Here is a 27,712-nt window from a genome sequence, read left to right as displayed (position 1 = left end):
GCGGGCCGGCAGGGGGCGCTGTGCGGCGGGGCGGGCCCGGCGGGAGCGGCGGGGCGGGCGCGGGGCGGCACCGGCGGGGCCGGGCCGGGAGCGGGGCCGGGCCGGGAGCGGGGCCGGGCCGGGAGCGGGGCCGGGCCGGGAGCGGGGCCGGGCCGGGAGCGGGGCCGGGCCGGGAGCGGCGGGGCCGGGCCGGGGCTCCGGGCGCCGCGGCGGGGCCATGAAGGACTGCGAGTACCGGCAGATCCCGCCCGGGTCGGCGGCGGCGGCGGCTCCGGGCCCGGGCACAGCCGCCTCGCCGCCCCCGCCGCCCGCCGTCCCCCCGCGGCCGCGGCGGCCCCGCAGGAAGTGGGAGGTGTTCCCGGGCCGCAACCGCTTCTTCTGCGGCGGCCGCCTCATGCTGGCGCGGCACAGCGGCGTCTTCGTCCTCACCCTCGGCCTCATCCTCGTCACCAGCGGCCTCTTCTTCGCCTTCGAGTGAGTCTGGGGGCGGCGAGGCCGTGCGGGGGCTGTCCCTCGGCTCCTTCCCCGCAATCAACCCTTGACCCCCCCTCTTTGAGCCCCCTCCGTTCGGGGGAGCTGGGGGTTAGTTGGCATCCCACCCTTATCCTCGTGGTGGAGGGAGGTGGGCTGGGGGGCACATTCCCCCCTCCGTGGGAGCCCCGTTATCCCCCCCTTCTCCCCACTGACCCCTCCAAGCCCTTTCCCCACTGCACAACCCCCAGACCCCCTTTGCAGGCAGTCACTGCCCCCATCACCTGTCCCCAGGTGTGTTTATGGGGGCCCAGAGGTGTCCCTGCACCTCGTTTGCTTAGTCTGGCCCCGGGAAGGGGTTTAACATCCCCCCAGGATCCCCCACGGTCCCTAAATATGCTGCCCCCACCCTGACCCAGTGTCCCCTCCTGCTCCCAAAGACGGAACTGGCCCAGAATTGCAGCCAGGGAACCCCCGAGGCTGGTGAGATCCGGTGGGATCTCGGAATAGTGTTTCTGTTAAATGGTGAAATCCTTGGGGGTCCCACCTCGAGGGTCTGCACTGGAGCTCTGCCCCCGCTGTGCAGCCGTGTCCGGGGAAGAGGCAGCTGCATCTCCCCAGCCCCCTTTCCTTTGGAAAGCTGCTCCAGGGAAAGCTCCCTGCTCCTGCACCCTGAGGGAGGGGAGAGCCAGGAGCACCCCGTTATGTCCTGCACTGCCCTGGGGAACCAGGGAAGGAGCACCGTGGGTTATTGGCACCTCAGAGGGATTCTGCTGTCCTGCCTCGGGAGGGAAGGGAGATGCTTTTCCCTGGAGCGGGAGGGCAGTGCCTGCCTTTGGATCACGGCGTTATCCCCGCAAGTCTTGGAGTAAAACTGCTGGAGCCTGCTGGCGGGGAGATGAAGGCATTTGATCGGATTAGAGGCTCTGAGAAGTCAGATGAGCTGAGAGGGGCAGGCAGCTGCGGGAGGCAGTCACAGCATCCCGCTGGAAAAACTCCTTTCTCCGTGTCATCCATGCCCCTGACAGCTCCCTGCGCTGGGTCTGGGACTGACGGGCAGCTCTAGCACAGTGACTGCTTTGTGTGGCCAGGCAGAGGACATCTGCTCTGCCTCCCTCCTTGCCGAGTCACTCTCTCGGGCTTGAAGATGCCCTGGGGCTTTCCAAGTTGTTATTTTAGCAGGATGCCTCCGTTGCACTGGTTACAGTTTGCTGGATGTACAGCTTGCTGGATGTACAGCAATCTTGCCTGTGTCTATGCTTCGTGTTTGTATGGAAAAACCTGGAGCAGATTGCCCAGAGAAGCTGTGGCTGCCCCATCCCTGGAAGTGTTCAAGGTCAGGTTGGATGGAGCTTGGAGCAACTTGGGATAGTGGAAGGTGTCCCTGCCCATGGCAGGGGGGTGTAACTGGATGATTTGTAAGGTCTCTTCCAACCCAAACCATTCTGGGATTCTCTGGTTTATGTGATTTCTTGTTCTCTGATGGGGCAAAGTGGGCTCCAGAGATTCTCCCAGGGAAGGAGTGACAACAAGATCATGTCTCTCCTTTCACAGACCTTTCTGTCCCTCTGCCAGAGAGCCGACCAAGGGGCTTGGGCTGAAGGGGCTTTGTTGCTTGGTGGCTGCTTTGTTCTGGACAGCTGAGCTCTGGAGGTGGAACAAAAGTTGCTTAATCCTCTCAAAACTGCTGCAGAGCATTGCTGAGCCTGAGCACTGCCCACAGACATCAGGGCTGGGGCAGCCTGTCCGTCTGTGCCGGGTGTGATCAGTGCCTGTGACAGCAAATCCCTCTGCAGGAGGGGTCTGGGGCACTGTGTGTGTCCCCTGGTGTCCTCACCTGCCACCTGAGAGTAACAGAGCTGCCCTGGTGAGGAGTGTGATCACACCAGTCCCCATCTATGGAAAAACAGCCCCAGGTCGTAGCAGGGTGAGCCCAGGAGTGGCTGTTGACTGCAGAGATGCCTGGTGGCTTGTCACAGCGCCCAGTGCTGGAAGTGTCCCCGTCCAAACATCTGGCACACCAGGAAGGGCACATGAGTCATCCAGAGACGGCAAAGCTGTGTTGAATCGAAGCCAAAATCCCCCTCAGCGTCATGTGTTGGACCAAAAGGGATCATGGTCACGCTGATTCTCATCCCTGTGTGGCTTGGGGTGTTTGTCTGTGTGTTCTTGGTGGTGCTGTTGTAGAGGTGACCAGGCTTTGGGGCAGCTGGAGGATTTTTGAGATGTGATTCTGGGACTTCAGAAGACAAAAGAGGTTGTGTGCAGGGGCCTTGGTGTGTCTTGGTGCCAAAGACCCAGCACCACTCCAGTGTTTTCTGGGCTGGCTCTTGCTGTTCATAGAATCAGAATATCCAGAGCTGGAAGAGACCCACAAGGATCATTGATTCCAGCTCCTGGCTCTGCACAGGACACCCCCAGAAAGGTTGATTACCCCAAAAAGGCTGTCATACCCACAGGTCTCTGCAGAGCAGCAGTGCTTGAGCCCACTACCCTGTGATAATTCCTGGTGTGTGTGTCCCAGCCGACACCTGGTTCTCTACAGTGATTGATAACAATGCCATTTTATCCATGTTTTTAACAGCTGCCCATTCCTTGCCACTCACCTGACCTTGGCCATCCCCATCATCGCCGCCATCCTCTTCTTCTTTGTCATCAGCTGCCTGCTCCAGACAAGCTTCAGAGACCCAGGAATCCTGCCCAGAGCCACCCCAAGTGAGGCAGCAGACCTGGAAAAACGGATTGGTGAGACCTCTGTTCCCTCTCCTGTGCTTGGTTCAGTGCAGGGCTGTGTGTCTGTGCACACACACATTCCAGGCTCAGCGAGCCCCACTTTTTGGGTCTTGGCTCCTTACTGGTTGTCCAGGGGATGAGAGAAACCAGAGTATCAGATTGTGAGGCTTGAGAGTGTCTTATGAGTCCTGGTAAGAGGTGAAACAAGCTCCTCCAGCGCAGCAGGCAGTGCTTCAGAGAGGATCTGCAGAGCATCAGAGGTGGTTTTTGTTCCTGTTCAGTCCCATCGCCTTCCCAGGCAGCAAAGCTGAAGGATAATTAATGCTTTTTAAGATTATGCCTTGCCATTGAGCCTGCTGTGCTGCAAGGTGTTCTTTAGTGTAGGCTAATGTTTGTCCTCTTCTGAAAACTGCTCTGTCACGCTGTTTTGGGGACAGCCAAGAAGGTGTTTGCATCCAGGAGCTTTGGACCTTGTTGTTGTGACTGGTTGTAATAAATGCTTTAGGAAAGCTGATGTGAGACAGCTTGAATCTGCCCCGCTGAAGACAGTTGCAAGGCAGTAATTCCACATCTGACTTAAAAAATGGGTTTAAAATATCCCCAGAGTGGTGATCCAACGTTTCTATTTATAAGGGCCTAAAGCAGTAATCTGGCTGCAGATGCTGCCTGATGTGCCAGCTGTTACTGTTAATATAATCCACTTATTATCCTCTTAACATGCTCACTGTTGCATCACTTCTTTCAAAGACTCCCTCAGAGCTGGAAAGGTGCTCTTTTAGGAGGGACTAAAAGGAATAATCCCCAAAATTGCAAACATGATGCAGGGTGTTTCCGGCTTTTGCTGCGCAGAGCAACAGCCTCCAGCTGCCAGTCCCCAGGGAATAATGAAGTGGCATCACACACAGATAGAACCTGTGTTTCTAGAAATCTTCAGTTTCCACCTCGGGGAGGAGGAATCCTCTCATGCTACGAACACACACATGTCAAATCTCAGGGAATGTGCTGGAGCACTTGGGACTTGTGGTGATGGAAATGAATCCCTTGAGGCTGGTGGTGCCACAGCTCCAGCTGTGGGGTGGCAGGTTGTGTGCTGGCAGGGGCAGGGACGCTCCTGCTGAGGCCACCCTGAGTCCTGTCACAGCAGAGGAGGAACCACAGGTGCATCCACAGATGTTGTGACCCGTTGGACACGCAGAGACGAGCTGGTGTTACTGGGCACTGCTTTACACTCACCATTTCTAAATTGCTTGACGTTCTCACAGCACTGGGCACTTACTGCTTCCTCTTGGCACCCCAGCAGCGTTGCCACTGAACAAAGAGAGGACATAAATAATGCTGTGAGGAGCTGAGTGGAGTTCCTGGCTGCCTCTTGGCTTTCCCTAAAACCAGGGGAGCACGTGCCAGTCCCTCCCCCGTGCCGGGAAGCAGCTCGGGGGGGAAGGTGCAGGCTCTGAGTGTCCCTCCTTGCCCTTGCAGACAGCATGGGGACCTCCACGTACCGCCCTCCCGCCCGCACCATGGAGGTGGTGATCAACAAGTACGTGGTGAAGCTCAAGTACTGCTACACCTGCAAGATGTTCCGCCCCCCGCGCACCTCCCACTGCAGCGTCTGCGACAACTGCGTCGGTGAGCAGGGCAGGGGCAGGGGGGCTGCTGCCCGAGGGGGAAGAGGGGCTTAATTGTGTGATCACAGCAGATCTTGAGCTGAAAGGGACCCGCAAGGATCATCCAGTCCAGCTCCTGGCCCTGCCCACGGCACCCCAACAATCCCACCCTGTCCCTGAGAGCGTTGTCCCAACACTCCTTGAACCTTGGGGCTGTGCCCACTGCCCTGGGGAGCCTGTTCAGTGCCCAACCAGCCTCTGGGGGAAGAACCTTTTCCTAAAATCCAACCTGAACCTCCCCTGACACAACTTTAATGCCGTTCCCTTGAGTCGTGTCACTGATCCTGTCACTTTTGTTCCTGGACAGATTGCTTTTTCTTCTAAAGGATTATAAAACAAGATACTGGGTGGTCTGTCTTCTTCCCATTTAAAATGAAAGCAGCACCAGTGCAGTGGCTTAGGTCCAAGACTCTGTGTCTCTGTTTTTCCTGCTTCTGGAAGGATGGTACTGAAAAATGCAGTTCAGGCCTCCACCAAACGAGGTTTGCTGCGGGCTCCTTGTTGTGTGTGGGCTTGCTGTCCCCAGGCTGGCAGAGACACCATCATAGCTGCTGGTGTTTGGGGATAGCCCTGGGTGGCTGTGCCTCCTGCTGAGGCTGGAAAGCAGCAGTGTTTGCAGAGGAGGTGTCTGGGGGAGCAGGCTGTGCTGTGGATTGTGTTTGCAGTGATGCTCCGCATGAAATGGTTACCACAGTCTTGTCAGCCCTTTCATTAGGGTGTTTCCAGACACACTGCACCTGCCCCAGGTTCCCAGGCAGTTTCTGTGGGTTTAGAGATGTATCTTTATAACTTGGAAAAGTATTTGTGCCCCTAAGAAGGAGGGGGGAGCTGACACACAAGGAGGGAGCAGCCTTGCCACGTGCACACACAGAGTGCTGTGGGGAGCTGGAAGAACTCCTGCCCTGTCCCTCTTCCCTTTCAGTTGTAGTGATAGTTACCAGTCACAAGGCTTGTATTTAACAGGTGGTGAGAGGAAAGGTTTGACCCTTGGTGACAAAAAAGACCATGTGAGCAGGCAGCAATGCTCCACTGAAACTTTGTGCCTACGTGCTGCTGTGGAGAGGTTGCAGTCTCCGGATGGTGGGTGGAAGCTCGACTTGTAGCTCCTCACTTCTGGAGTCTGAGCAGAGTTCACTCCATTTTGGGGTTGAGGTGGCAGGAGTCCTCACTTTGTGTCTCTCATGTGTCCCTTTGTTTCAGAGAGATTCGATCACCACTGCCCCTGGGTGGGGAACTGTGTGGGGAAGCGCAACTATCGCTTCTTCTACGCCTTCATCCTCTCCCTCTCCTTCCTGACCGCCTTCATCTTCGCCTGCGTCGTCACCCACCTCACCCTGCGTGAGTACCACAGGTCCTGCCACTGCTGTGTGCTGGGCTCAGGGCCACCAACAACCTCAGGCAGCTCTGGGTCACTGCTCCTGTTGGGACAGAGCGATGGGAAGGGCCCGGTTGGGTTACACCAGGATTTTGAGTGTGGGTCTCAAATAAACAGGGCCCCAGACTTCAGGGAACCACAGATCCACCTGCACCCTGCTTGCTTGAGAGCTGGGGGTGGAGTTCTCCCCACCCAGAGCAGATGAGCTGGTGGTGCATCCACTCCTAACCTGGCAGGGAAGGTGACTTTCCCATCAGCCCCAAATCTCCTGGAGCTGTGTCTGTGCGCTGACATTTCTGCCGAGTCCCAGACTGCAGATGTTGCTCAGGCAGACAGACAGATCCATACGGCTCTCAGAGAGGTGTCTGCCTGCTCAGGAGGGGAGTTTTGGCTGGAGAGGCAGGGCTGCCTGATGGGATGCCATTCCTTGTCCTGTTTTGCTTTGCAGGCTCTCAGAGGGATGGATTCCTGGCCACTCTGAAGACGACACCCGCGAGATATCCTTGTGCTGCCAGCAGCTGCTTGGGGTGCCCAGCACTGGTGCAGCAATACTAATTAACAGGGAGGGGCCAGGAGCTCTCTGTAAGGGTGGGTGACAAACTTGTTTCCCAGTTTGCAAGTTTAGATGGAGAGGGAAGCAGCTGGAGCAGGCTGGTGGATCCCTGTGCCTTGGTGGATCCCTGCAGACCGGCACAGGGAATGGGAAGCTTGCCCAAACCTCCCCAAACAGCCCTCTGCCTGTCCTTACGGGATGATTTTGTTCTTTGAGACTTCCTTGACTTTTGCTTCACTGTGCTGGAGCTGGTGATCTGTTTTTTCTCAGTCTGGTCTATTTTGGGCCTCTCAGGTTTTCACACTTATTTAGTCGCCTCCAACCTGACGACGAATGAAGATGTAAGTACCTTGTCCTTCTCTGTCAGTACCTGAATGCTCCTCCTTCTGCCAGACTGTCCCTGATCCACCCTGAGCAGGTTTTCAGGGAGTCCTTGGCTGTCTCAGTGCAGTGTTTCAGTAAGATATGCTGCCTGCATGGCCTGTGATAACCCACTGCAGAGCAAACAGCCTGTGCCCGGGGCATTCAGGCTGCAGTTTCAGGTAGCTGAGTTAGAACCATCACGTGTGTGTTTTTTCCAGTCTGTTTGTGGCCTTGCTTAAAATTAGGAGTTCTGAGATTAAAAAAAAGAAGGCTGGCCCTAGAGATTTATTTGGGTGTCAGCTTGGTGATGTGAATTCAGCATCCTGTGTAACCACGGGTTTCCTCCGAGAGCCTGGGCGAGTCCCTTTGTCTCTGGCGGTTCCTCATCTCTAATTAGCAAATAATGCACAGACATCTGATGAGATTTACCTTCAAATCTGAGGTGCATGCAGACTCCAAGGGCCAAATGAGTGCCCTGAGTGGGGCAAATTGTATGGAAAAGCAGGATCTGTCTGATCCTCGGAATCAAAATTCACCCTTCTGGCCAGAAGTACCTGTAATCCTTGCTGGAAGCTTCCAGCACTGCAAAAGGCAGGTTTGCATCCCTTTTTTTTTTTTTTGGCTTTTCCCCCTTTCCTCTCCACTTGAGGTGTGGCAGAACTGCTCAAGGCCGTGTAAATGAAGCTCATGGAAGTTGTACCCCAGTACAGAGAGCACCAGCGGCCTGTTGCCTCTCTGGCCTCACTGCCAGCCTTATGTTGCAGCTGGGGGGGAGAGAGTGAAAACAAGAGGAGGAAATGTGCTGGTAAATGTGCTGGTAAATGGTTCACTGGAGCTGGGGGCCTGAGGCCAGGTATAGCATCTGCCCACCAGTGTGTGCCCACGCCTGCTGCGACCGGGGTTTCGAAACCAGAGTCCTGTGACAGCTGCTCAGGGTGGGGACAGATGAGGCTGTTGGTTGCAGCATGAGCTGGGAATCCCCTCCTTGTTTGTTCAGCCTGAGGGGCCCAGGAGGGACCACAAGCTGGAGCCCTGCTCTGCTGGGCTTTCAGCCTTGGAGAGGGGAGGAGGAGGAGGAGAAGGCTGGCGTGGCAGATGGTGGCAGTGACACGTTGCCACGCAGCACAGGGAGGGCACAGCTTCAGAGCTTTCCAGCTGCAAGGCTGAACCTTGGCATAGGAAGAAGCAGCACTTTGCTGCTTGTTAAAGCAAAGAGGGAGGATGTTTGCAGCGAGAGAAACCTTCAGCCTCTCGAGCAAGGACCTGAACGAGTCCAATATCCAGTCCATTATCCTGTCATTATCTGCTCCCACATCTTTCCCATCCTGATCTGTGTCCATCCTTCCCCTTTCAGATCAAAGGGTCCTGGTCAAATAAGAGGGGCTCAGAGTTTGCCAATCCCTACAGCCATAAAAGTATCCTCACAAACTGCTGTGTGGTGCTGTGTGGACCATTCCATCCCAGGTAAGAGCCTTGGGAATTGCATCCTGCTCTGGGAAAGGATGGATTTATCGTGGTTCAGGGGAAACTCCCAGCACAAACACATCTGCTTTGATGATGTGGAGGAAACAGCTTCCCACTCTGCAGAGAGAGGCTGGAGATGTGCAAGTAGGAGATGAACTGTTGCTTCTGTGTTGGAGCTTGATGAGTTTGGGTCACTTGTAATTGTTTTATGGAACTTGAAGATAAAACACGTCCTACAACTGAATAAGGGGAGAGTTACAGCATGAAAGGGCTTGACAGCAGGTGGTCAATACTAGTACTGGCATTACTTCTTGTCCCCATGGCAGGGGATTGGAATGAGATGACCTTTAAGGTCCCTTCCACCCCAAACCATTCCACGATTCTATGATTTTTAGCATGTTTTTCCTCCTGTACTCTGATTACATCAGCCAGTGCAGAGATCCTGGGCTTTACCAACACTTAGATCACCTGGAATGCTCAGTATCACCCCCTCCCAAACGCTCTTACCTGGGTGTGAGTTACCTGCAGCACAGGATAATCACTGCTTGGTCACAAGATGGTGCAGTTGGGCAGAGTCAGGCCCTGCTCTGCTCTGCCACAGGAGCTGAGGACCTGCCTTGGAGCTCTTACTCCATCCTAGAGCACGTGGGGATCCACGAGATGAGTCTGTTCAGTGGATCCAATTTGGATTCAGGTGGAGCATCTTGGAGATGCTGGAGATCTTGGAGCATCTTGGAGGTGCTGCCTCGGTGTAACAGCAGCAGCAGGGGAGGGTCAGAGTCACAGTCAGGTCTGTAGTTACATCAGGCCCTGCTCTGAAGTGCCCCCCCAGGCTCTTTGTTGGGTTCACAGGTACCAAACTGCCGGTGCTGCCGTTCAGAGCTGGTAAATCTGTGGATTCAGGGAGCCCAGCTGTTAGCTGGGAGGTTGTGGGGATGAGAATAGTGTTTTACTCCAGTTCTTTCCTCATTCACGTTGTTTTTGTGTTGTGAAGACCTTTGGCCAGTTCCCTTTTGGGTTTGTGGTGACCCAAAGCTCTCTGTGCTTGTGGGCTGGCTGGTGGCTTGTGTGACAAGTGTGTGGTTTGTTCTCCAGCATCCTGCCCTGCTTTGTTTGGCAGCTCCCAGAAGGAGCCCTCCCTGTGGCTTGGGAGCTCCTGGCTTCAGAATCTTCACTCCCTTAAACTCCTCTTCCCTTTCTGTTCTCCAGTTTGATAGACAGAAGAGGATTCATCCAGCCAGATAACGGGAGCCCGTCCAGCCCTAAGAGCGAAATCCCTTCCTTTGGAGCCAAAACTGACACCAGCATGGTAGGAGGCCTTCCCTAGCAGTGCTGTGATGTTCCCAGTGCCTGCTGTGCCTGCACCTTGCTCCAGCCAGTACCTTCCCCTCTCACCACCTCCCCAGCCTCAGGCAGGACAGCCCTGTGACCCAGAGCTGCCAAAGACTCACTCGAGCCATACGTTGCCTTTCTTTTTTTTTTACGTTTATTTATTATTTTTTTTTTTGTTTATTTGTTTCACTGTGATGTGGCCTGTCGGGACTTTTTGGCTGGCAGAGCCTGACAGCTTGTGGGACTCTGGGACTCGTGCCAAAAGCAGGGGTCCCTGCTGCACCCAGGGAACCCCCAGACCTCTGAGCCCCCAGCGTCTGCTCCGGCAGATCGCTGTGATTCCTGCCGGGAGTCGTGAGGTGGGCCAAGGGTGGGAGGTGGGGACTGGCAAATGGTTTCCTCTCTGGCCTGGAGGAGGTATGAGCTCCCTGGTATCCCTGGTGTATCCACGAACACATCCTGCTCCCCTGTGCCGACGTGGAAGGGCTGTTCTGTCCCTTCACAGCCGGGGTCTCACCGCGGCCGCTGCCAGAGTGGCTTTCCTTGTCCAGAGGCTGCTGTGCCGTGGTAAGTTGGGCTGTTCAGCTGGGAGAACTCTGGCTCCCAGCAGACCTGGGAGTTAGTGAGGATGTCCTGGTGCTGCTGATCCTGTTTTCTGGCTGGTTGCTGAGGGAGGGGCTGAAGGACACTGTGTTTTGGCCCTGCCGGTTGGTCAGACGCGTTTTGCAGCAACATGAGTTTGGGGGACCCTCCTTTAACAGGGAAGAAGAAACACTGTGCTCTGTGACACCCCTCGTTACATGCTGGCTGGCAAGTCTATAGCTGTCAGATTTGGGAACTGTAGCCTGCCAGGATTATGTCCTGTCTGTAGGAGACCAAGAGTCAACAGAAAAGTGTGAATTCCTGAGGGTTCCACCCTTTCTGGGTGGAGTTTTCCAGAGGAAGCAGTGAGAGGGTCTGATAACCTCATGATCTGCTCTTGGTTTGGGTTTCTGGACAGCAGAGTGTCCCCAGGGCTGTTCCCAGCAGCTTGGGAGTGATTCCAGCTGCCTGGGCTCATCCATGAAGGGATGTCCCCAGCCCCTGGGGAGCAGTTCCAGCTGCCTGGGCTCATCTGTGACCATCACTCTGCACCTGTGCAGCCAGCTCTGTGTCCCTGGGGTGCAGGGAGAGCCACAAACCTTGTAGCAATACTTGAATCAAGTTATTAAAAGCTGCTGGATGTTTTTGCACAATTTGTAGGGTTTTTTTCTACATAGAACGTTTTCTACCCGGGGCAGGGAGCGTTGTGCACATTGGCACCAGGGCAGGGGCTTGCAATGTTGAGCTGCTCATTAGGTTTCCGTGGATCAGACACACCTATTTCAACCTCAGACAGAGGCAGCACGTTTTGGGGGGCAGCCCAGCCCCCCTGAATTCACCAGCATCGTGCTCTGTACACTGAGTGCTTGTGCCTGGGGGATGGCAGAGGAGCAGTGGGGGGGGTTTACCAGGGGCCAGAATCCTTCCTGTTTTTATTTAAACCAGTTTCCTTTGTTACTCAATAAAATTCTATTTTTAAAGAGTTAATTGCTTGGGTTATTATTTTATTCCTTGAAGACAGAAGAGGGCAGGTGTCTCGGTGTTTGACATCTCTCAGGTGCCAGCTGGACTCTTTTTAGTCTCAGGCCTCACCTGGAAGCTCCTGGAACCTCCTGCTATGAGGGATGAGCAGCAGCTGGTGCTGCTATGGCTCTTGCTGGAGTGAAGGGATTTTGCTGTCCCACATCTCCAGGCTGGGCAGAGTCTCATCCCCTTCCTGTTGTCACCTCAGCGTCCGTCCCCCACCCGCCTCGCCGGGATCTGTGCTCCCTGTCCCTCCCAGCCCCTCTGGCCCTGTGGCAGGTGCTGAGGTTCATAACCTCTGGTGTCTTCCCCAGGAGGATGCCTGCCAGGACTTTGCCATTTCCTGCACAGCCTGATGGGATTTGCCCCTCCTCGGACCTTAGCCCTGATTTCTGAGGGTTGGCTGGTAAGAAACCACTTTCTTCTCCCTCCCGTCCACTCGAGCCACCCATCTCATCTCCACTGCATGACCAGCTCTGTGCATGGAGCCCATCACCCTCCAGTTGTGCTGGCATCCCTGAGCCCCATCCATCCATCCCACCAGCCCTGGGTTGTGTGGGTGAAGGGTCCCACCTGAGGGCTTTGCAGGAAGAGAAGGATGGGTTTGGTTTCCCCCAGCTTCGTGCTGGGGCTTGGCAAGGGATGGAGCTGCCTGGTCTGCACAGGGGTGTGTGGGATGGGTGTGTGGATGGGGGTTGGCAGAGGGGTCCTGCAGCCTGGGGCTGGCTGGAGGACACACCACAGTGCTTTGTGTTTGGTGGAGCTGCTGTGATGGGACTGGAGAAATCCCCCAAGGGATGCAGAGATTTAGTGTTCTGAGCGAGCTGCGGCCTGAGCAGAGTGGTGGAACCTGGACCAGAGTTCTGATTCCAGCCCTGACCCGCTCTGTGGGCCAGGCAATGCCTCCCCTCCCTGCCCTCTACCTGTTCTCCTCTCTGTGACACCCAGTTCCCTCTCTGATGTGCCTGTGGCCCAGGTAAGTTCCTTCCAGGGCACCTCACGATGACCTGTGTCACCTGTGGGCTGCAGAGCTGCCTCTCTCCTTCCCTCCAGCACCCCACGAGCTCCTGTTGCTCATGCCTTGGAGCAGCGATGGAGACCACTGCCCCTTCCTCCCTCCTCCTCCTCCTCCTCCTCCATCTCAGACTGTCCCCATTCTGCCACCAAGCCCGGGTGCTCCACTCTGCTCCTGCTGCTCCTCGCTCACGTATCTCTGGCACTAACCCTCTCTTTCTCTTCCTCCCCTCTCCTCTCCCTCGCGCCGGGCGGATCCAGCACCAAGAGCCCTGGCAGCCCGCAGCCCTCTGCCTCCCGTGGGGCATCCCGCGGGGAGCTGAGCCCAGAGCCATGACCACCACCACGAGTGCCTCCGCTCGCCAGGGCTGCCCGGCCGCGCCTCCCTCCCTCCCGCCGCGAGACAGAGGGGAGGGGAAAGCGGCCGTGCACAAGGAAAAGCTTTTCCAACCCCGCTCCGGGAGCCGGGACGGCCGTCCCGCGGGTTCGGAGCTCAAAGCCATACAGCCGTCCCCCCCGAGTGCAATAACTGGAGTTCCTGCTGTCTCCTGCCGCCGGTGGCTCCCCGTGACCACCAGTGTGACCCTCAGTGACGGTGTCTCCCTGCTGTAGATGCTGGAAGGTCGTGGTTGGCACCCCAGTGGGCTTTTGGAACGAGCAGGTTCGCACCAGAACGTTTACAGCCGAGCCAGTGGCATCACACACCCAACCCCACCAGCCCTTCCGTCTGCCAGAGGATTCTCCTCTCCAGACAGGAATTAGTACATGGTCAGTTTGCCCTTGCAAGCCCCCTGGCCAGCTCCCACATTCCAGTCTCATCTCAGCCCAGCTCTAGTTTTAGGGGAAGGGGTTCCAGCCCCGCAGCACCTTTGAGCAGCCTCCCCTGCTCCGGAGGCTGCAGCTCCAGCCAGGCTGGGAGCTGAGGGGAGCAGCCAGGCCTGCCCCCAGCCCTGTAGGACTCACCATCTATTTATGCCTTTGACTTTTGTAACAAAAATAAAAGTTTCTCCTATTTACTGTACGCCGGTGTTTGGCTGCTGGGGGCGGCTCGTGCCTGGGCACGTCGGTGCCACGCTGGGCTGGGAGCCAAGGGGAGCCACGGAGGGCTGGCACCCCTCTGCCAGCGGCTGTGTGGCCACGGGGACAGGAGCCAGGAGCTCCCCAAACTGGGCTGTGGCACAGTGCCCTTGGGGCAAGTCTCAGCCATCCATGGCTTTGCACCCTCCTGTGCAGCGGGAAGGGCCAGGCCAGGCTGGGGAAGGACACAGTGAGCACCCCTTGGAAAAATTTGTTGTCCACTGATGTTTTGGGAGCTGGCAGCGTCCCCCTAGCCAGGGGGAGCGGCAGGGCTGGATGGGGTGGCTGGACAGGCTGTGGGCATCCTTCCAGTGCCGCTGGGAACGGCCACAAGCATCCTCTGCCTCCTGCCATTGCCCAGCCCACGCCTGCCCTTGGCTCAGGGGACTGGAGACGTGCACTGGCCTGGGCAGCATCCCCAGGGCCGGGGTTAACCGGGTGCCCTGCTCCCCGGGGTGATCACAGAATCATGGGGTGGTTTGGGAGGCACCTTCTGGTGCTGCTCTTTGGCAGACAAGGCGCCCATGGGTGCTCCGGGGGGTGATGCTGCACCCGAGCTCACCCGCAGCCCCTGCACCAGGATCTGGGGCTCTTCCCTTCACCCACTGCCTGTTTTCTATGGAACCGGTAGAGCAGAGTGTTCCTGCAGCCTCCTCTCAGCCCGGCACAGCCAAAATTTGGCAGCAGCTCAGCCCCTTTGGCAGATACCATATCCGAGGCTGAACCATCCACACCCCACACGTGTCCTGCTGGGGAAGGGGGATCCCACCAGGGTCTCCCCATGGAGCCCTCTCGGAGCCTACAGGGGGTTAAAGAGCCCAAATGCAGGCAGGGTGGGGCAGGACCATCCCAAGGGCTGGAAGCCCCATCTGGCATCGAGTCCTTCACCAGGGCTGGGGGCTGCAGACCCCAACCATGTATGGCTTTGCTGCCTGAAGAGATGTGAGCTCAGACCAACCCACCCAGGCATTGCTGCCTCACGGTTTTCCGTGGAAAGGAGATGGATTTTAGAGGGCTGGGTACATTGTGGTGTCTGTTTGGGTCCAGCCCCTCTGTGGGAGGGGGTTGTGCCTGGTGGAAGCTCTTGGAGGGCCTCTCTGGGTCTGCCTTGTCCACTGGGTAGAGGGTGGGAGACGGGTCATGGTCTCCTGTGTGCCCATTCCTCTGGGAGACACCTTTTCCCAACTCAGTGGGGTGGAACCTGCTCCCACAGGATCACTCTGACCTGGGGAAGGAGCTCTAATTGCTGGTGAGGTGCTGCATGTGACACTGGGAGGGGGACACAGGGGGGCTGGAGGAGCTGGACACCCTCACCTGCCACGTGAGCCCCTTGATGGGCAGGGGTACCCCGGATACCCCAAACCCACCATATGCCCGGGGGCTTGGCCAGGAGGGGTTGAACAGCCCCAAATCCCACTTTCCGGGGTGGGGAGGGAGCAGTGTGAAGGCTGGGAGTGTTTTCCTGGGCTGCAAACGGTTGGGAAAAGCATCCTCGGGTCTTTCTCGTGTCCTCCATCCCCAGAATCCACCTGAGCGAGGAACGGGGGGTGTGTGTAGGGGGGGATGACTGGGCGCTGCCGGCCGGGCTGTTCGCAGGGAGGAGTCAAGCAGCGAGTCAGGCTGATTAAAAAAATCACACCCCTCCTTTTTGCCTTGGCCCGGAGCCGCCGGGCGCCCGCCCCACCCTGCCCTTCCCGCACGCTCCCGCACGCAGATAAGGCCGGGTTTGGGCAGGGAGCGGGGCCTGGGCTGTGCCAGAGCCCGGCGTGTGGCAACAAGCTCGAGCGGGACGAGAGTGAAACTCAGCGCAAGGCGCAGCACTGATCCTAATCGGGGCTCGACCGAGCTGCCACCGCGGCCCAGCGCCCACGGGCAGCGTGGAAAAAAACCTTAAACGTTTCAAAAAACCGAACCCTAAAACTCTGCGATGGCAGCTTGAGGGATGGCAAAAGTCCCTGCTGGGGACGGTGGGACGGGGAAACGCAGCCCTGGGATGGAGGTGGGCACAAGGTTGGTGGGGATGGGGGTCTCCTCGCTCCCGGCGGGATCCGGGCTCGCTCCAGCGGCAGACGGTGGTTTGGGGGGTCCGGGTGGTCCCGCTGTGCAGCGGCTCAAAGGCACGGGGTGGTTGTGCCCCGTTTCGGGACGGTCCCTCCCGCGGCGCCTGGGAGAGGTGCGGAGCTCTCTCTGCCTCGGTTTCCCCACCTGTGGGAATAAATACCTGCCCGTCAAGCCCTCGCAATTACCAGCGAGTTAATCACCATATTAAAAACGACAGTGATATGATTTTTTTTTTGGGGGGGGGAAAGAAGAGATCATTTTTACGAGCGGACACACCCCGTGGCCCATTTTTCTGGGGGGGGGTGTGTGGGGAGACTCGAACGCTGCCGTGTTTCTGTGTATCCCCCCCCCCAAAACGATAACCCACCGGCTGCCGCCCTTCCGAGCCCTCTCAGCAGCGGGATGGGCGTTCCCTCGGGTGGGCGTTGGCTGTGGGGAGGCCCTCGGGGCATCCACGGGTGCTGCACCCACCGAGGACCCACGGGGAGGGCAGGGCGTTGGCCGGGCCCCCCCTCGCCCCCTCCCCAGCACCCGCCGCCCGCGGGCGATGATTCACCGCGATTTTCCTTTTAAGGGCCGGGCTCGGCGGGGAGGAAGCAGAGGAGGAGGAGGAGGAGGAGGAGGACACTCCTTGGACCTGGCTGGCTCCTCCTGCTCTCGCTCGAGGCTCCGACGCGCAGCCAAAAGCGAATCCCGGCGGCAGGGCTCGGCAGAGGCTCCGACGGCTCCCGGCCCCGCTCCTCCTCGCCCAAAGCGTCCGCCCCTGCGCCCGCGTCCCAGCCATGGCAAGAAACCACCAAGTGCAGAAGGCCAAGCTGGCCGAGCAGGCTGAGCGCTACGAGGACATGGCAGACTTCATGAAGGCCGTGGTGGAGCACGGGGACGAGCTGTCCAACGAGGAGCGCAACCTCCTCTCGGTGGCCTACAAGAACGTGGTGGGCTGCCAGCGCTCGGCCTGGAGGGTCATCTCCAGCATCGAGCACAAAACCGAGGAGGGCGACGACAAGGCGCAGCTGGTGAACGAGTACAGGGAGAAGGTGGAGCGGGAGCTGAACGGCGTCTGCAACAACGTCCTGGCCTTGCTGGACAAGTATCTCATCAAGAAGGCGAGCGACCCCGAGAGCAAGGTCTTCTACCTGAAGATGAAGGGCGATTACTTCCGATACCTGGCCGAGGTGGCCACCGGGGACGACCGCAAGAAGACGATAGAGAACGCCCAGGAAGCCTACCAAGAGGCCATGGACATCAGCAAAAAGGAGATGCAGCCCACGAACCCCATCCGCCTGGGGCTGGCCCTCAACTTCTCCGTGTTCCACTACGAGATCGCCAACGCCCCCGAGCAGGCCATCTCCCTGGCCAAGACCACCTTCGACGAGGCCATGGGGGACCTGCACACGCTCAGCGAAGACTCCTACAAGGACAGCACCCTCATCATGCAGCTGCTCAGGGACAACCTCACGCTATGGACAGCCGAGTGCGCCGGGGAAGACGGCGGCGAGGCTGGAGAAGAGCCCAAGAACTGAACGGCCCCCGCCGAGCTGGGGACAGGCCCCCACCTGCCCCCCCCTCCAGTCCCTTCGGCATCTCTTCGTGGCTTTTTCTTTGTTGGTTTTTTTCTTTTTTCTTTTTTTTTTTTTTTTTTTTTTTTGTTGTCGTTGTTGTTGTTGGTTTTTTGGAGGGGGAAGGAGTCTCAACTCCTCCACGGCCCCCCTCCCCCCTGCCAAGCCTGGATACCGGGAGTGGGGGTGGTTTTGGTGTGGCCTCCCTCCTCCCTCTCCCTCATCCTCTGCTCTGGGGAGGGGGAAAGGAGGGAGAGAGGGTGCCTCCCTTCTGGAGGGCTGCCAGCCCCCCTGCTATTTAACAGTTTTTGGGGAGGGGGTGTCCAGCCTGGCATGTGCCAGCTTCAAACCCCCTGTCCCGAAGGGCTGGAGCAGCAACAGGAGGAGGTGAGGGGCCAGGACGGCGCAAGGGGGGGTCTGGGCAGCTCCCTCTCATTCTGGGAGGGGGGTCTCATGTTGCCAAAGCCTCTGTGGGTCTCCAATAAACCGTCTCCTGCACTCCTGCCTCTAGTCTGCCTCGTCTCTCCCTGCACACGTGTCCAGGCAGCTCCCGCTGCCACCGGGCATCCGCCTCACCTCCCATCCCACCAGGGTGGGGGAGCAGTCGGGTGGGCCCCCAAAATCGGCTGCTCTCGATCCCCCACCCAGCCCCACAACGGGGTCTTGAGGTGCCCAGCAAACCCCGTTCCTTGGCAAGCCTTGGAAGGGCTTGGGGGGGTCTCTGCATCCACCAGACAAGGGGTCTGCCAGCCCCACCCAGAGCTGGCTGCTCCAAGGGGTGCTCCGAGGTCCCTGACCCCGCAGTGGGATGTCCCACCCCCTTGGTACAAACCCCAGAGCCCGTCACCGACACCCCTGGGTGGGTCCTCCCCCACTGGCTCCTCTGAGTTCCGAGGAGGAAGATCCACAAACAGCTACATCGTCAGCGACACGGGGACAGCCCTGGGGTGTCACAAGGGTGGGGACGTCCCCGTCGAGGTCCAGACGCGCTGGGGCAGGTGAAAGCTCAGCAATCCTGGCCCTGGCACGAGGCCACGGCGAAGGGCGCAGCTCCCCCCCCCCCACCTTCCCCTGCCGACAGCACGTTCTAACATGAAAAATAATTACAATAAAATACAGTCACGGCACCCTGGGCTATGAGCTCATCAGATCCAGCAGGGCTGGGCAGGAGCCGGCCTTTGATGGGAAGCACCGGGATGCCGGGAGGAAACGCGCCGTGACTCAGGTTCAGCGGGAGCCCCGAAGTGGGGACGTGGGGGACATGTCAGTCCCAGGCCCTGGCGTGGGCAAAGCACAGCTCAGAGGGTGCCAGGAGCTTCTGGGCATGGGGGAAACTGAGGCAGGGCCAGGGAAGTGACCAGGGAAGGCACCCCAGGGAAGTGAAGGAATTATGGGGTATCCAGGGAGCAAGGGACCGGCCTGGGATGTAACGAGGTTTGCCAGGGCTCTGCTGTGGGAAAGCACTGGCTGCTGTGGGAGGTTGGGCTGCTCAAAGCAGAACCTATTTGCCCTGGATGGGACATTTCACCTGGAGCAGAGATCAGTGGAGGGGATTAACCCCTGTGAGCCCCCCCACACCTTGCCCACCCCCAACCCCACTGTGACCCCCCCGTGGTTTGGTGTCACCTTGGCCCCTCCAAGGGCCGCCTCAGTGGCCCCGGCAGGTCCCATTTTCTCCCCAGGTACCGACTGAGCTGGGGGTGCCCTGGCACTGTCGAGGCTGGTCCAGGTGGGAGAGGCCAGTGAGGGGCCCCAACACTCCCAGCCCCAAGTGCTCCCAGGTTGGGAACCAGCCCCAGACCTGTAATTATCCAAACCGGGGCAGCTGACGGGAAAAACGAGCCGAGGGCTCGCGCTGGCCCTTGACCCGCCGGCCTGGGGCCACCAGCAGCCAGGACTGGTTAAACTGGAGCACGGCCAGGTGGGAACTGGGGGGTGCTGGTGCTTGAGAAGGGGGTTAACTGGGGGTTTATGTCCATCCCCGCTGCTTTTTGGGGCCACGGGTTCCTGCTGGCTTCCCAGGAGTTAACTGATTTCGACAGCTCCCAAAATTGCAGCGTGGCTGGGCCGTGTAGGAGGAGGATGCTCGTCGGCTCCCAGCCGGTCCAGCAGCTTTTCCAGGCTGGGAGGGAGGCCCTGGATCCTCAGGACAGCTCCCATGAAAGGTTTGTGCTGCTGGGGAGAGCGGGGTGTTCCCAGGGGTCCTCCTGGGCCCCCCTGTTTCACGCAAGGTGATGGGACCCAGATGGAAAAAGCAAGGGAGACGTTGGGACCCCAATTCCTGTCCCGTGGCTGTGGAATGCTCTCGGCATCCCTGACACCGTGCAAGGAGGGGCACCCAGAAAAGCTTTCAAATATATGAGTTTTAGTGTCTTTACTACCAGTAGAGCAAAGGGTCATGGGGCCAGGGAGTGTCCCCCACCCTCCCAGCGGGGTCCTGGCACAGCCCCATACACAGGGGCCAGTAGTCATGGGGAAAAGGCCACCAAAACAGGATTCTGAGGGCATGTGGGGGATGCTACCCCAGCCCTGCCACCTGCAAAGGCTCTGCCCATCCTGAGTGGGGACTGCAGGACCCACAGACAGGCCTGTCCTTGTCCCCAGCTCTCCCAACCTCGCCACAGGGCTTTGTGCCTGAGGCTGGGGCTGGCTGGCTCCTGGCTGAGCCACCTCCCTGATGACCATCACCCTGGCCTCAGGGCAGTGATGGGCAGCCTCCTGCCAGGCTGACACCAGATGCCTGCTCTGGAGGCTTTGGGATTTTTGGTGAGGCTTTTTATCCCCCCCCCCAGAAAGCACTGCTTGATGGGGAAATTCAGTCTCTGAGCAGGAACCCCATAATGGAGCCAGGGATGGGGCTGGAAGATGGAGGGAGGGGACACAGCAAACCCCAGTTTTGGTGGCTGTGATTGAAACCCAAACCCCTTCATCCCAAAAAATCACACCCTGCCAACCCACCACGGTCAGGGTGGGCTCAGCCCCTCCCAGCACCAGGCTTGGAGGGGCTGGGGCAGGTAGGACCAACTCATCAGAAAGCTGGGTACCCCCCCCATGCCAGGGTTGTGCCCCAGTTGGGGTGACTAATCCCGGCCCTTGGCCCCAGCCAGTTGCTCAACGGGAGCGACAGGAGCCAAAGTGTCACCTCCCTGAGCCCCGGGAGCCTCCCAGTGTCTGTCCCCTCCCAGTGTGGGGACATGTGGATGCAGGACCTGCCTGGATTTCACACCAGGGGCTCCAGCCTTCCCTGTCTCCTGCTGAACCATTCTCCATGCCACCCTCACCAGGAGCAGTCCCCACTGGGCTGTGGGTCCCAATTCAGCCCCTGATTCAGCTGTAAAAAGCTCTTTAGTGAGAAAATGCTGCATTTTTGAGGCTGTAGAGCTCTTCTAGACCTCAGCACTTAGAGGACACAACTGAGGTTCCCTGATCTGAGCGGTTTCCATCTCCTCTGATTCCCATTTTCTCCAGCACTGTCAAGGCTGAGTCTGCAGATATCCAGGGTATTCAAATAAAAAAAAAACAAACCAAAAAGCCACGAAAGCTTTGATGGCTCTTGTGTAACTCAGCCTGACCTGACCATACCCTTTTAAGCCACCAAATCTCTCAAAGCCATGAAAAAGCCACCATAAAATTAATATTTTTATGATCGTGTCTCCTCTCCCTTCACAGAGCTCCAAAGGACCAGGATAAGGCCACAAGCCACAGGGTGAGGATGGAATTTCAGCTCAGTTATGGTTACATTGGCTTCCAGACCTTCAGCACTGAAATGCTGGGCTCCAGCCAGGAATACCCAGGGAAGTCTCTGGGCTCTTGGGAAGAGCTGAGGCACCGGCAGCAGACAGGGATTTGACTTTAATATGTGAAATATCAGTGCAGTGTTTCATTGGGAATGGGTCTGGTTAAAGCACAAACGTGTGTCTTCACCCTCCTCCCCCTGAGCTCTTCCTTTAGTCCAAATCCTGACCAAAAAGCTGGGAGATGCAGGAAAAATGAATTTTAATTCCCTGCCCAGCTGCCCAAGACCCCATTTACATTTAGATCCATTGAAGATCCAGTCTGCAGTCCCTCTGCCAAGGGCCAAACCATCCTGGGAAAAAAGTCTTGTTGTATTTTATGCAAGATCTTGGGCAAGAGGCAATGCTGAGTCTGCACATGGAGCTGGGATCGGGAGTGTCACCCGCTCCCATCCCATGTGGAGCTGCCAGGAGGCACTTGGAGGTTCCTTGGTGTGGACACCTCACTTTTCACCCCCCAGCCCTCCAGATGCATCTCCCAACTGCTGCCTGCAGCAGGAATCAGGGCAGGTGGCACAGAAGGCTGGGAGCTGCTGCCGTCACCACTGGGAGCCACAGCAGGACAGCAAGAGGGAATTACATGGGAAGGAGGGGAAGCCCCAGGATTTGGGATGTGAAGAAAGCAAGCCCAGAAAAAAACAAGGTGGATGAGGACACATAAGGCAGCTGCTGGGAAAGGCCCTACATGCAAACCATGAGCTGAGTCACACAGGGGCTTTCTTAATCAAAAGCCTCCAAGAGCCGAGCTGGCAGTTTGCGCTCCGTGCGCCCCAACCTCCAGCCTCTGGATCACTCCTGGATCACCAGGAGTGACCTGCTTTCTTGTCCCACAGTCCTCACTCCCTCCAGCAAATGCTGAGCCTGTTCTCAGGCAGATCAGAGAGGAGCAGGACACGGCCAACACACGGAGCTGCCGCGCACACAACGCGCCCGCTGCCGCGACGTTCCCACCGGAGGCTCTTTAGCCTCGGGCTCTGGAGCTCTCTTGGGTTTATTTATTCAGGTTCAGCAAACTCCCAAGATGAAAGTGAGGTGAAGGAGTTCTTTTATTAAGAAAGAGTCCATCATTATTTCCAAGAAAAAGAAAAACAAACATCTTTCTCTCCTTGAGACGGAGCGGAGGCGTCTCCGCCTGGATGCTCCCCGGAGCACGAGGCCCGTGCACGTTCCTCCTGCAGCAAACCCAGAACTTGTGTCTCAAGTCCCTCTGAAGATGAGGCAGCTCCAACTGATTTTTCTTTCTCTGGATCTGTCTTGGTCATGATGGGGAAGAGGAGACTTTATCTCTCTTCTTTTCCTTGCTAATCCTGCCTTCTCCAGCTCAGTCTCTCTGTTCCTAAGGAAAGACCCGGCTCATCCCACCCTCAGCCATCTCCTTTCTCCCAAATTGCTGCTCTGTGCAGCAGGGCAGAAGCCTGGGAAGTCAAACCCACCCAGAGAGGGAGTCCAGCAGCCAGACTATGTCTGGAAGGGCTTTCACTTGCTCTGAGTCACAGCTTAAGCTCCTGGTAGGAAAAAAGGAGAGGTGTCAAAACAGAGAGGAGCCACGGAAGGGTGTGTCACAGATCCATCACCTCTTCTTCCACGGCTTTGTCCTGAGATTGCACATACTTCTCCTGCACTGCAAGGGTGCTGATAACGCAGTAATTAAGGAAAACAAGGGGCTGGGCTCAAACACTCCCTTCTGCAAGGAGCTCTGAACGTTCTCAGTGAGGAACCAGCCCCACATTAGCCCCAAGGCTGGCAGGAAGATGCAGGGCTGGCAGCAGCAGGAATCACCTGAGTTATTTCTGGCTCTGCCTGATCCCAGACCTGACAAGTACAGGAGAATCAACTGTATGATTTGGAAGACAGGGAATGAACTCCTCCAAGGGAGTGTGAGAGAGGGGAAAGCTGTGAAAAGATTCCTGACACATTCCCAGGATCAATTAGCAACAGCTGTGGTGGGTTTGGCGTGGACAAGTGTCTGCCACGGGCTGGGCTCAGCACGACCCACTCCCCACACGTGTATCACCCACCAGGAGACATTACAAACAACTTGGGCCCGCAAATTCCAGCCTCTCTCCCCCAGGGAAGGAGAAATTAAACTCAGCACCAGAGAGGATACGAAGAGAAGTGGAAATCAGCTCCCACTGCTGCCGACATCAGAGCTTCCAGGCTCCTGTGCTCCTGGTCTCCGAAGGAGTAGCCGTTGGCTTTGTCCACCGCCTGCATCACCTGCCGCATGCTCTCCTTGTCCTGGAAGGGAGTGACCCGGCACACTGGGAATCTGGGCCTTTCCCAGAGGCATGAGCTCAGGGTGGGCTTTACATGGGTTTTCTCCAAGCCTCTGGGCCACCCACACAGGCCCCGGGGACACTGGCAGAGCCCCCGAGCCCTGGGGACATGGGACAAACAGGGACACCCGTGGTACAGGCCGGGCTGACACCTCCACCCTCTGCCTCCCTTTCATCACCTTGTCCCAGCCCATTTGCCTCTGTTGACACTTCTGCCAACTCCCTGATTAACCACCACATTTCCAGCCCTTCCTCCCCAATTTATTCCTCCCAATCTTCTAATTATTCGGTGCTCCCTAATTTGATGATGTTCTAGGTAATACTTTGCCCAGGTTTGAAATGCAGGTGCAGAAGGGCTGGAGGAAGGGGGAGCCTGAACTCCCCACCCCAGGACACAAGGCCCAGGTAGCCCCAAGCTCATCAGCCTTTCCTCTTCCTTTGGCTGCCATGCATCATTTACAAGTCTGGGTGTGTTTCCCTGTTTTCCATCCCTGAGTCTTTTCACAGCTGAGGCTTTCAGCCCTCGTGGCTCTGAGCAGACACAAACAAGGTGCTACACACCCAGCCACACATCCAAGGCTCCCTGTTCCCTCCTGCTGCATCACCTGGACGTTGAGGGGGACAAAGGACACCAGGCTGTAGTCCTCAATCACCTCCACCAGCTTCTCGTTGAGGCGGCGGTAATTCCTGAAGAAGGGATCGGAGGCCAAATGATCAACCAGGTAAGAGAGATCCAGGACCTCGGTGTAATAATCCAGGTTGAAAGCTGCAGGGAAACAAGGCAATTTTTAAGAGGAAGAGCACAAGTTTCCCCACCATCACTGAGGTTTATACCAGTTTCCCCAGCCACTCCCATTCCCAAACAGACAATCTGCACCTGACACAGGTCAATCCACATCCCTCAAATTCCTGGAAGTGTCCAAGGCCAGGCTGGATGGAGCTCTGAGCAACCTGGTCTAGTGGAAGGTGTCCCTGCCCATGGCTTTAAGGGTCCCTTCCAACCCCAAACCATCCCGTGATTCCATGGAATTCTCTTACCCAGCTTCCCATACTGCTCGATCAGGTCCATCTTGGAGAGGATGTTGACGTGGGGCAGCTCCACGTGCAGCATGGTGGAGAGGGAGGTGCAGAGCACAGAGATGAACTTCCCAGGGTCTGTGCAGTAGTGGGAATCCACCAGATGCACTGCAGCCAGCTGGGAAGCAAAGGCACAAAGGGACACAAAGGTCAGACCCGTGACAAAACCATCCACTTGCTTTAGGGACAGTCAGGAATGGCAACAGGACAATCTGTTCAGACCTGACTGTACCACACAGGGAAAGCTACCACCTACCTTCAACCTCCTGCACAGGAAAACCAGAATCAGAGAATCATGGAATGGTTTGGGTCGGAAGGAACCTTAAAGCTCATCTCATTCCAATGCAGGGACACCTTCCACTAGCCCACGTTGCTCCAAGCCCCGTCCAAACTGGCCTTGGACACTTCCAGGGATGGGGCAGCCACAGCTTCTCTGGGCAACCTGTGCCAGGGCCTCACCTCCCTCACAGCCAAGAATTCCTCCCCAATATCCCATCTAACCCTGCCCTCTGGCACTGGGAAGCCATTCCCACTTTTCCTGTCACTCCAGGCCCTTGTCCCAAGTCCCTCTTCAGCTCTCCTGGAGCCCCTTTATGCACTGGAAGGGGCTTCAAGGTCTCCCCAAAGCCTTCTCTTCTCCAGGCTGAACATATTCATAAATCCACATATATAAAAGTATATATTGTCCCATTCCCACCCACAGACCACCATGGATTCAGGACCCAGGGAAGGGCTGTTGGGAGGCTTTACAGGGGTGCTGAGCTCCACCACCACCACCAAACCTGCAGCTGCTTTCCCTTTCCTCGGGGTTTCTCTCTTTGCAGCTGAAGTTTCCCCACTTGCCTGAACTCTGCAGATTTTTTTGGGGTGGCAGCTGGGTTTAATTCTCCTCCTGAACAGCACAACTGCCTCCAGATTTCCACCTTCCCCACAGGACTGCTCAGGCCATGGCACACTCAGGAGCTGTAACTGTAGCATGCCACGTTCTGCTGGGAGAGCCAACTGCGGTCTGCACTAATAATTAATAATTACACTAATGAACAGTTCGATTCCCTGTGTTTTGTGCTGCTGTAACAATGTGGTCCCAGACCTCTGGAAGTCACTCCAAGCCAGGGCTCTGAGGCTGAGCGTGGCTGAGTCACAGCAGAGCTTCTGCAGCAAAAACCAGCCCAGGTGTGAGCACCCGAGAGAGCAGCAAAACAGCAGCACAAATGTCTTATTTTAGCAACCCCAATTTCACATCCATTTATTCCAATGAAAATAACCTCTAATGTGCAGATTCCCAGTGACATTCTCAGGCAAATGAACCTGCCCTTCTTGCTCTCACACTGCACAGGGTTTGCACATTCATGGTTTGGCCCCGATGCAAAGCAAACGCCGCGTCAGCAGGTTCCCTGGGCTGTGGGACTGTTCTCACCTGCACGGCCTCATCTGCATCTCCCATTGTGCAAGGAGGCCCAGAGCACGTCCCACGGGGTGCAGGCAGGGCAGGCAGGGCCTGGGATGTCACCTGGGTTCCTCACAGGGCAGGGCAAAAAGGGTCCCAGCACGCATCGACCTCCCTGCCTGGATAAAACACATACACTGTGGGGATGACCCTGGAGCACAGCAAGTGCTTGTCCCATCCCTGGAAGTGTCCAAGACCAGGTTGGACGGGGCTTGGAGCAACCTGGGATAGTGGAAGGTGTCCCTGCCCATGGCAGAGGGTGGAACTGGATGGGCTTTAAGGTCCCTTCCAACCCAAACCATTCTGTGATTCCGTGATAAGTGTGAGGAAGGAATCCATATTTCTGCCCATAATCCCCCTGCATTAAAAGCCCTGACAAGCCACTGTTTTGCCAATCCCTTGGAGAATAAAAGAGGACAAAATTAGGACAAAATTCCCCTCCTTCCCTAATAAAGCCGTTTCACAGGAAAGGCCAAAAAATTCCTGAAGAAAACAGCCATTAGTCCCCACGATGCCCACGGGATGTGAAGCCTCACATGGGCACCAGTCACCCACCCCAAACCCCCTGCAGAGCCCCAGAATTCCAAAAATACCCTGAAATTCCACTTGGCCAGGTGGGCAAAGACATTCTTCAGGGAGTTGTGGTGCGTGTAGAGCTCCACCTGCCCGGGGCAGTCAAAGAGGACATAGTGCCCCTTGAGCCCTTCCAGCTTCTCCTGCAGCCAGTCCACGTTGGTCTCCAGGTACTCCATGCAGTAGAGGAGGCCCCCGTTGGGGCCCAGCCCGAGGCTGCCCATGACGTCGGGCAGGGTGACGAGCTGGGCGATGTCCAGCTCGCAGGGGCAGGGCAGAGCCTCGTTGGCGGGGTCCAGGTTCACCACGGACACCCTGCGCCCGATCTGGGTCAGGAATTCCCTCATGGCGTGGCAGTAGGTGGTTTTCCCGGAGCCTGGTGGCCCGATGACCACCTGGCCGAAGGCCACCGAGTGGCCCCTGCTGCCCTCAGACATGGTGGGTCATGTCCTCCTCCTGCTGCTGCTGCTGGCTGGGAGAGGGGAAAAAAAAATCCCATTTACTGCTTAGTCTGCGTTTGTAGGGATGGGATCTGCTGGGATTCCCACCCAGGGAGAGGGTGGATGTTACAGCTGCCTCCTGTCACTTCTTGCTCTGAGCCCCACAGTGGGGTGGATGACACCCTGGTGCCCCTCACTGAAAACGACACTGGTCCTTTATCCCCACATCCCCCATTATCCCCTTCACCCCCTGTGCCCCCGTGTTTCCCTTTCCCCCGCGGGGCCCCTCTTCTCTCCTACGTCCCTCCCTCCCCTCACACCCCCTCTTCTCCCCCTCACCCCCGCTCCTTGCCCGGGCCCTTTCACCCCTCATACCCCCTCCCCAACCCCGGTATCCCCCTCTCAATCCCGTTATTCCCTCTCCAATCCCGGTTTTTTCCCGGTAGGCCGCTCACCGCCCGCCGGTGCCCCCCGTGCCGGGTCCGGGTGGCCGCGGCCCCAGAGCGCCGCGTTCCGGGGGCGGAGCGGCCGCCGCCCCCACAGCGCCCCCTGGCGGCCGGACGGACTCGAAGCCGGGACCCCGAATCGGGGTTTGGGGGTCCCAGGTTCGAGTCCCGGCGCCGGCAAAACCACACCCCGTGTGGTTGTTTTTTTTTTTTTTTCCCAGAATCACAGAATCAACTCGGTTGGAAAAGACCTCTGGGATCATCGAGTCAGACCTGTGACCCAACCTCACCATGGCACTAAGACCCACGTCCAGTCTTTCCTTGAACACCTCCAGGGAACGGTGACTCTACCAGCTCCCTGAGCAGCCCATTCCAAGATCTAATCACC

The 27,712-nt window shown here is 57.4% G+C and overlaps 3 protein-coding genes across 7 annotated transcripts; 2 read left to right on the top strand and 1 right to left on the bottom strand.

Annotated features, from left to right (window-relative positions):
• Positions 1-217: 217 nt before the first annotated feature.
• ZDHHC18 (zinc finger DHHC-type palmitoyltransferase 18) lies at positions 218-24,145 on the top strand. Of its 5 annotated transcripts, none has more exons than XM_032710113.1 (11): positions 218-474; positions 3,056-3,216; positions 4,681-4,830; positions 6,069-6,206; positions 6,692-6,740; positions 7,035-7,137; positions 8,514-8,623; positions 9,833-9,932; positions 11,875-11,966; positions 12,836-13,196; positions 24,135-24,145. In XM_032710113.1, the coding sequence occupies exons 1-9, from the start codon at positions 218-220 to the stop codon at positions 11,914-11,916; spliced, it is 1,110 nt and encodes a 369-aa protein (XP_032566004.1). In that variant the 3' UTR covers positions 11,917-11,966; positions 12,836-13,196; positions 24,135-24,145. The 5 variants fall into 5 exon arrangements, with proteins under 5 accessions (XP_032566004.1, XP_032566003.1, XP_032566005.1 ...); XM_032710116.1 differs by lacking the exon at positions 24,135-24,145 and adding an exon at positions 5,832-5,948 and having other exon boundaries at positions 352-474; positions 12,836-13,595; XM_032710112.1 differs by lacking the exon at positions 24,135-24,145 and having other exon boundaries at positions 12,836-13,595.
• Positions 16,443-17,322, top strand: SFN (stratifin). Its single transcript, XM_032710119.1, has one exon. The coding sequence runs from the start codon at positions 16,495-16,497 to the stop codon at positions 17,233-17,235; it is 741 nt and encodes a 246-aa protein (XP_032566010.1). The 5' UTR covers positions 16,443-16,494; the 3' UTR covers positions 17,236-17,322.
• On the bottom strand, positions 22,088-27,388 carry GPN2 (GPN-loop GTPase 2). The gene is made up of 6 exons (XM_032710118.1): positions 27,334-27,388; positions 26,459-26,910; positions 24,380-24,536; positions 23,947-24,107; positions 23,173-23,303; positions 22,088-22,697 (listed from the first exon to the last, which is right to left on the bottom strand). Exons 2-6 carry the CDS (start codon positions 26,873-26,875, stop codon positions 22,625-22,627), a joined length of 939 nt encoding a protein of 312 aa, XP_032566009.1. The 5' UTR covers positions 26,876-26,910; positions 27,334-27,388; the 3' UTR covers positions 22,088-22,624.
• Between the last annotated feature and the right edge of the window lie 324 nt (positions 27,389-27,712).

The sequence above is a fragment of the Chiroxiphia lanceolata genome, chromosome 24 (genome assembly GCF_009829145.1).
Source record: "Chiroxiphia lanceolata isolate bChiLan1 chromosome 24, bChiLan1.pri, whole genome shotgun sequence".
NCBI lineage: Eukaryota > Metazoa > Chordata > Aves > Passeriformes > Pipridae > Chiroxiphia > Chiroxiphia lanceolata.
The sequence above is the reverse complement of the archived record's forward strand: the minus strand, read 5'-3'. Positions and strand labels throughout refer to the sequence as shown.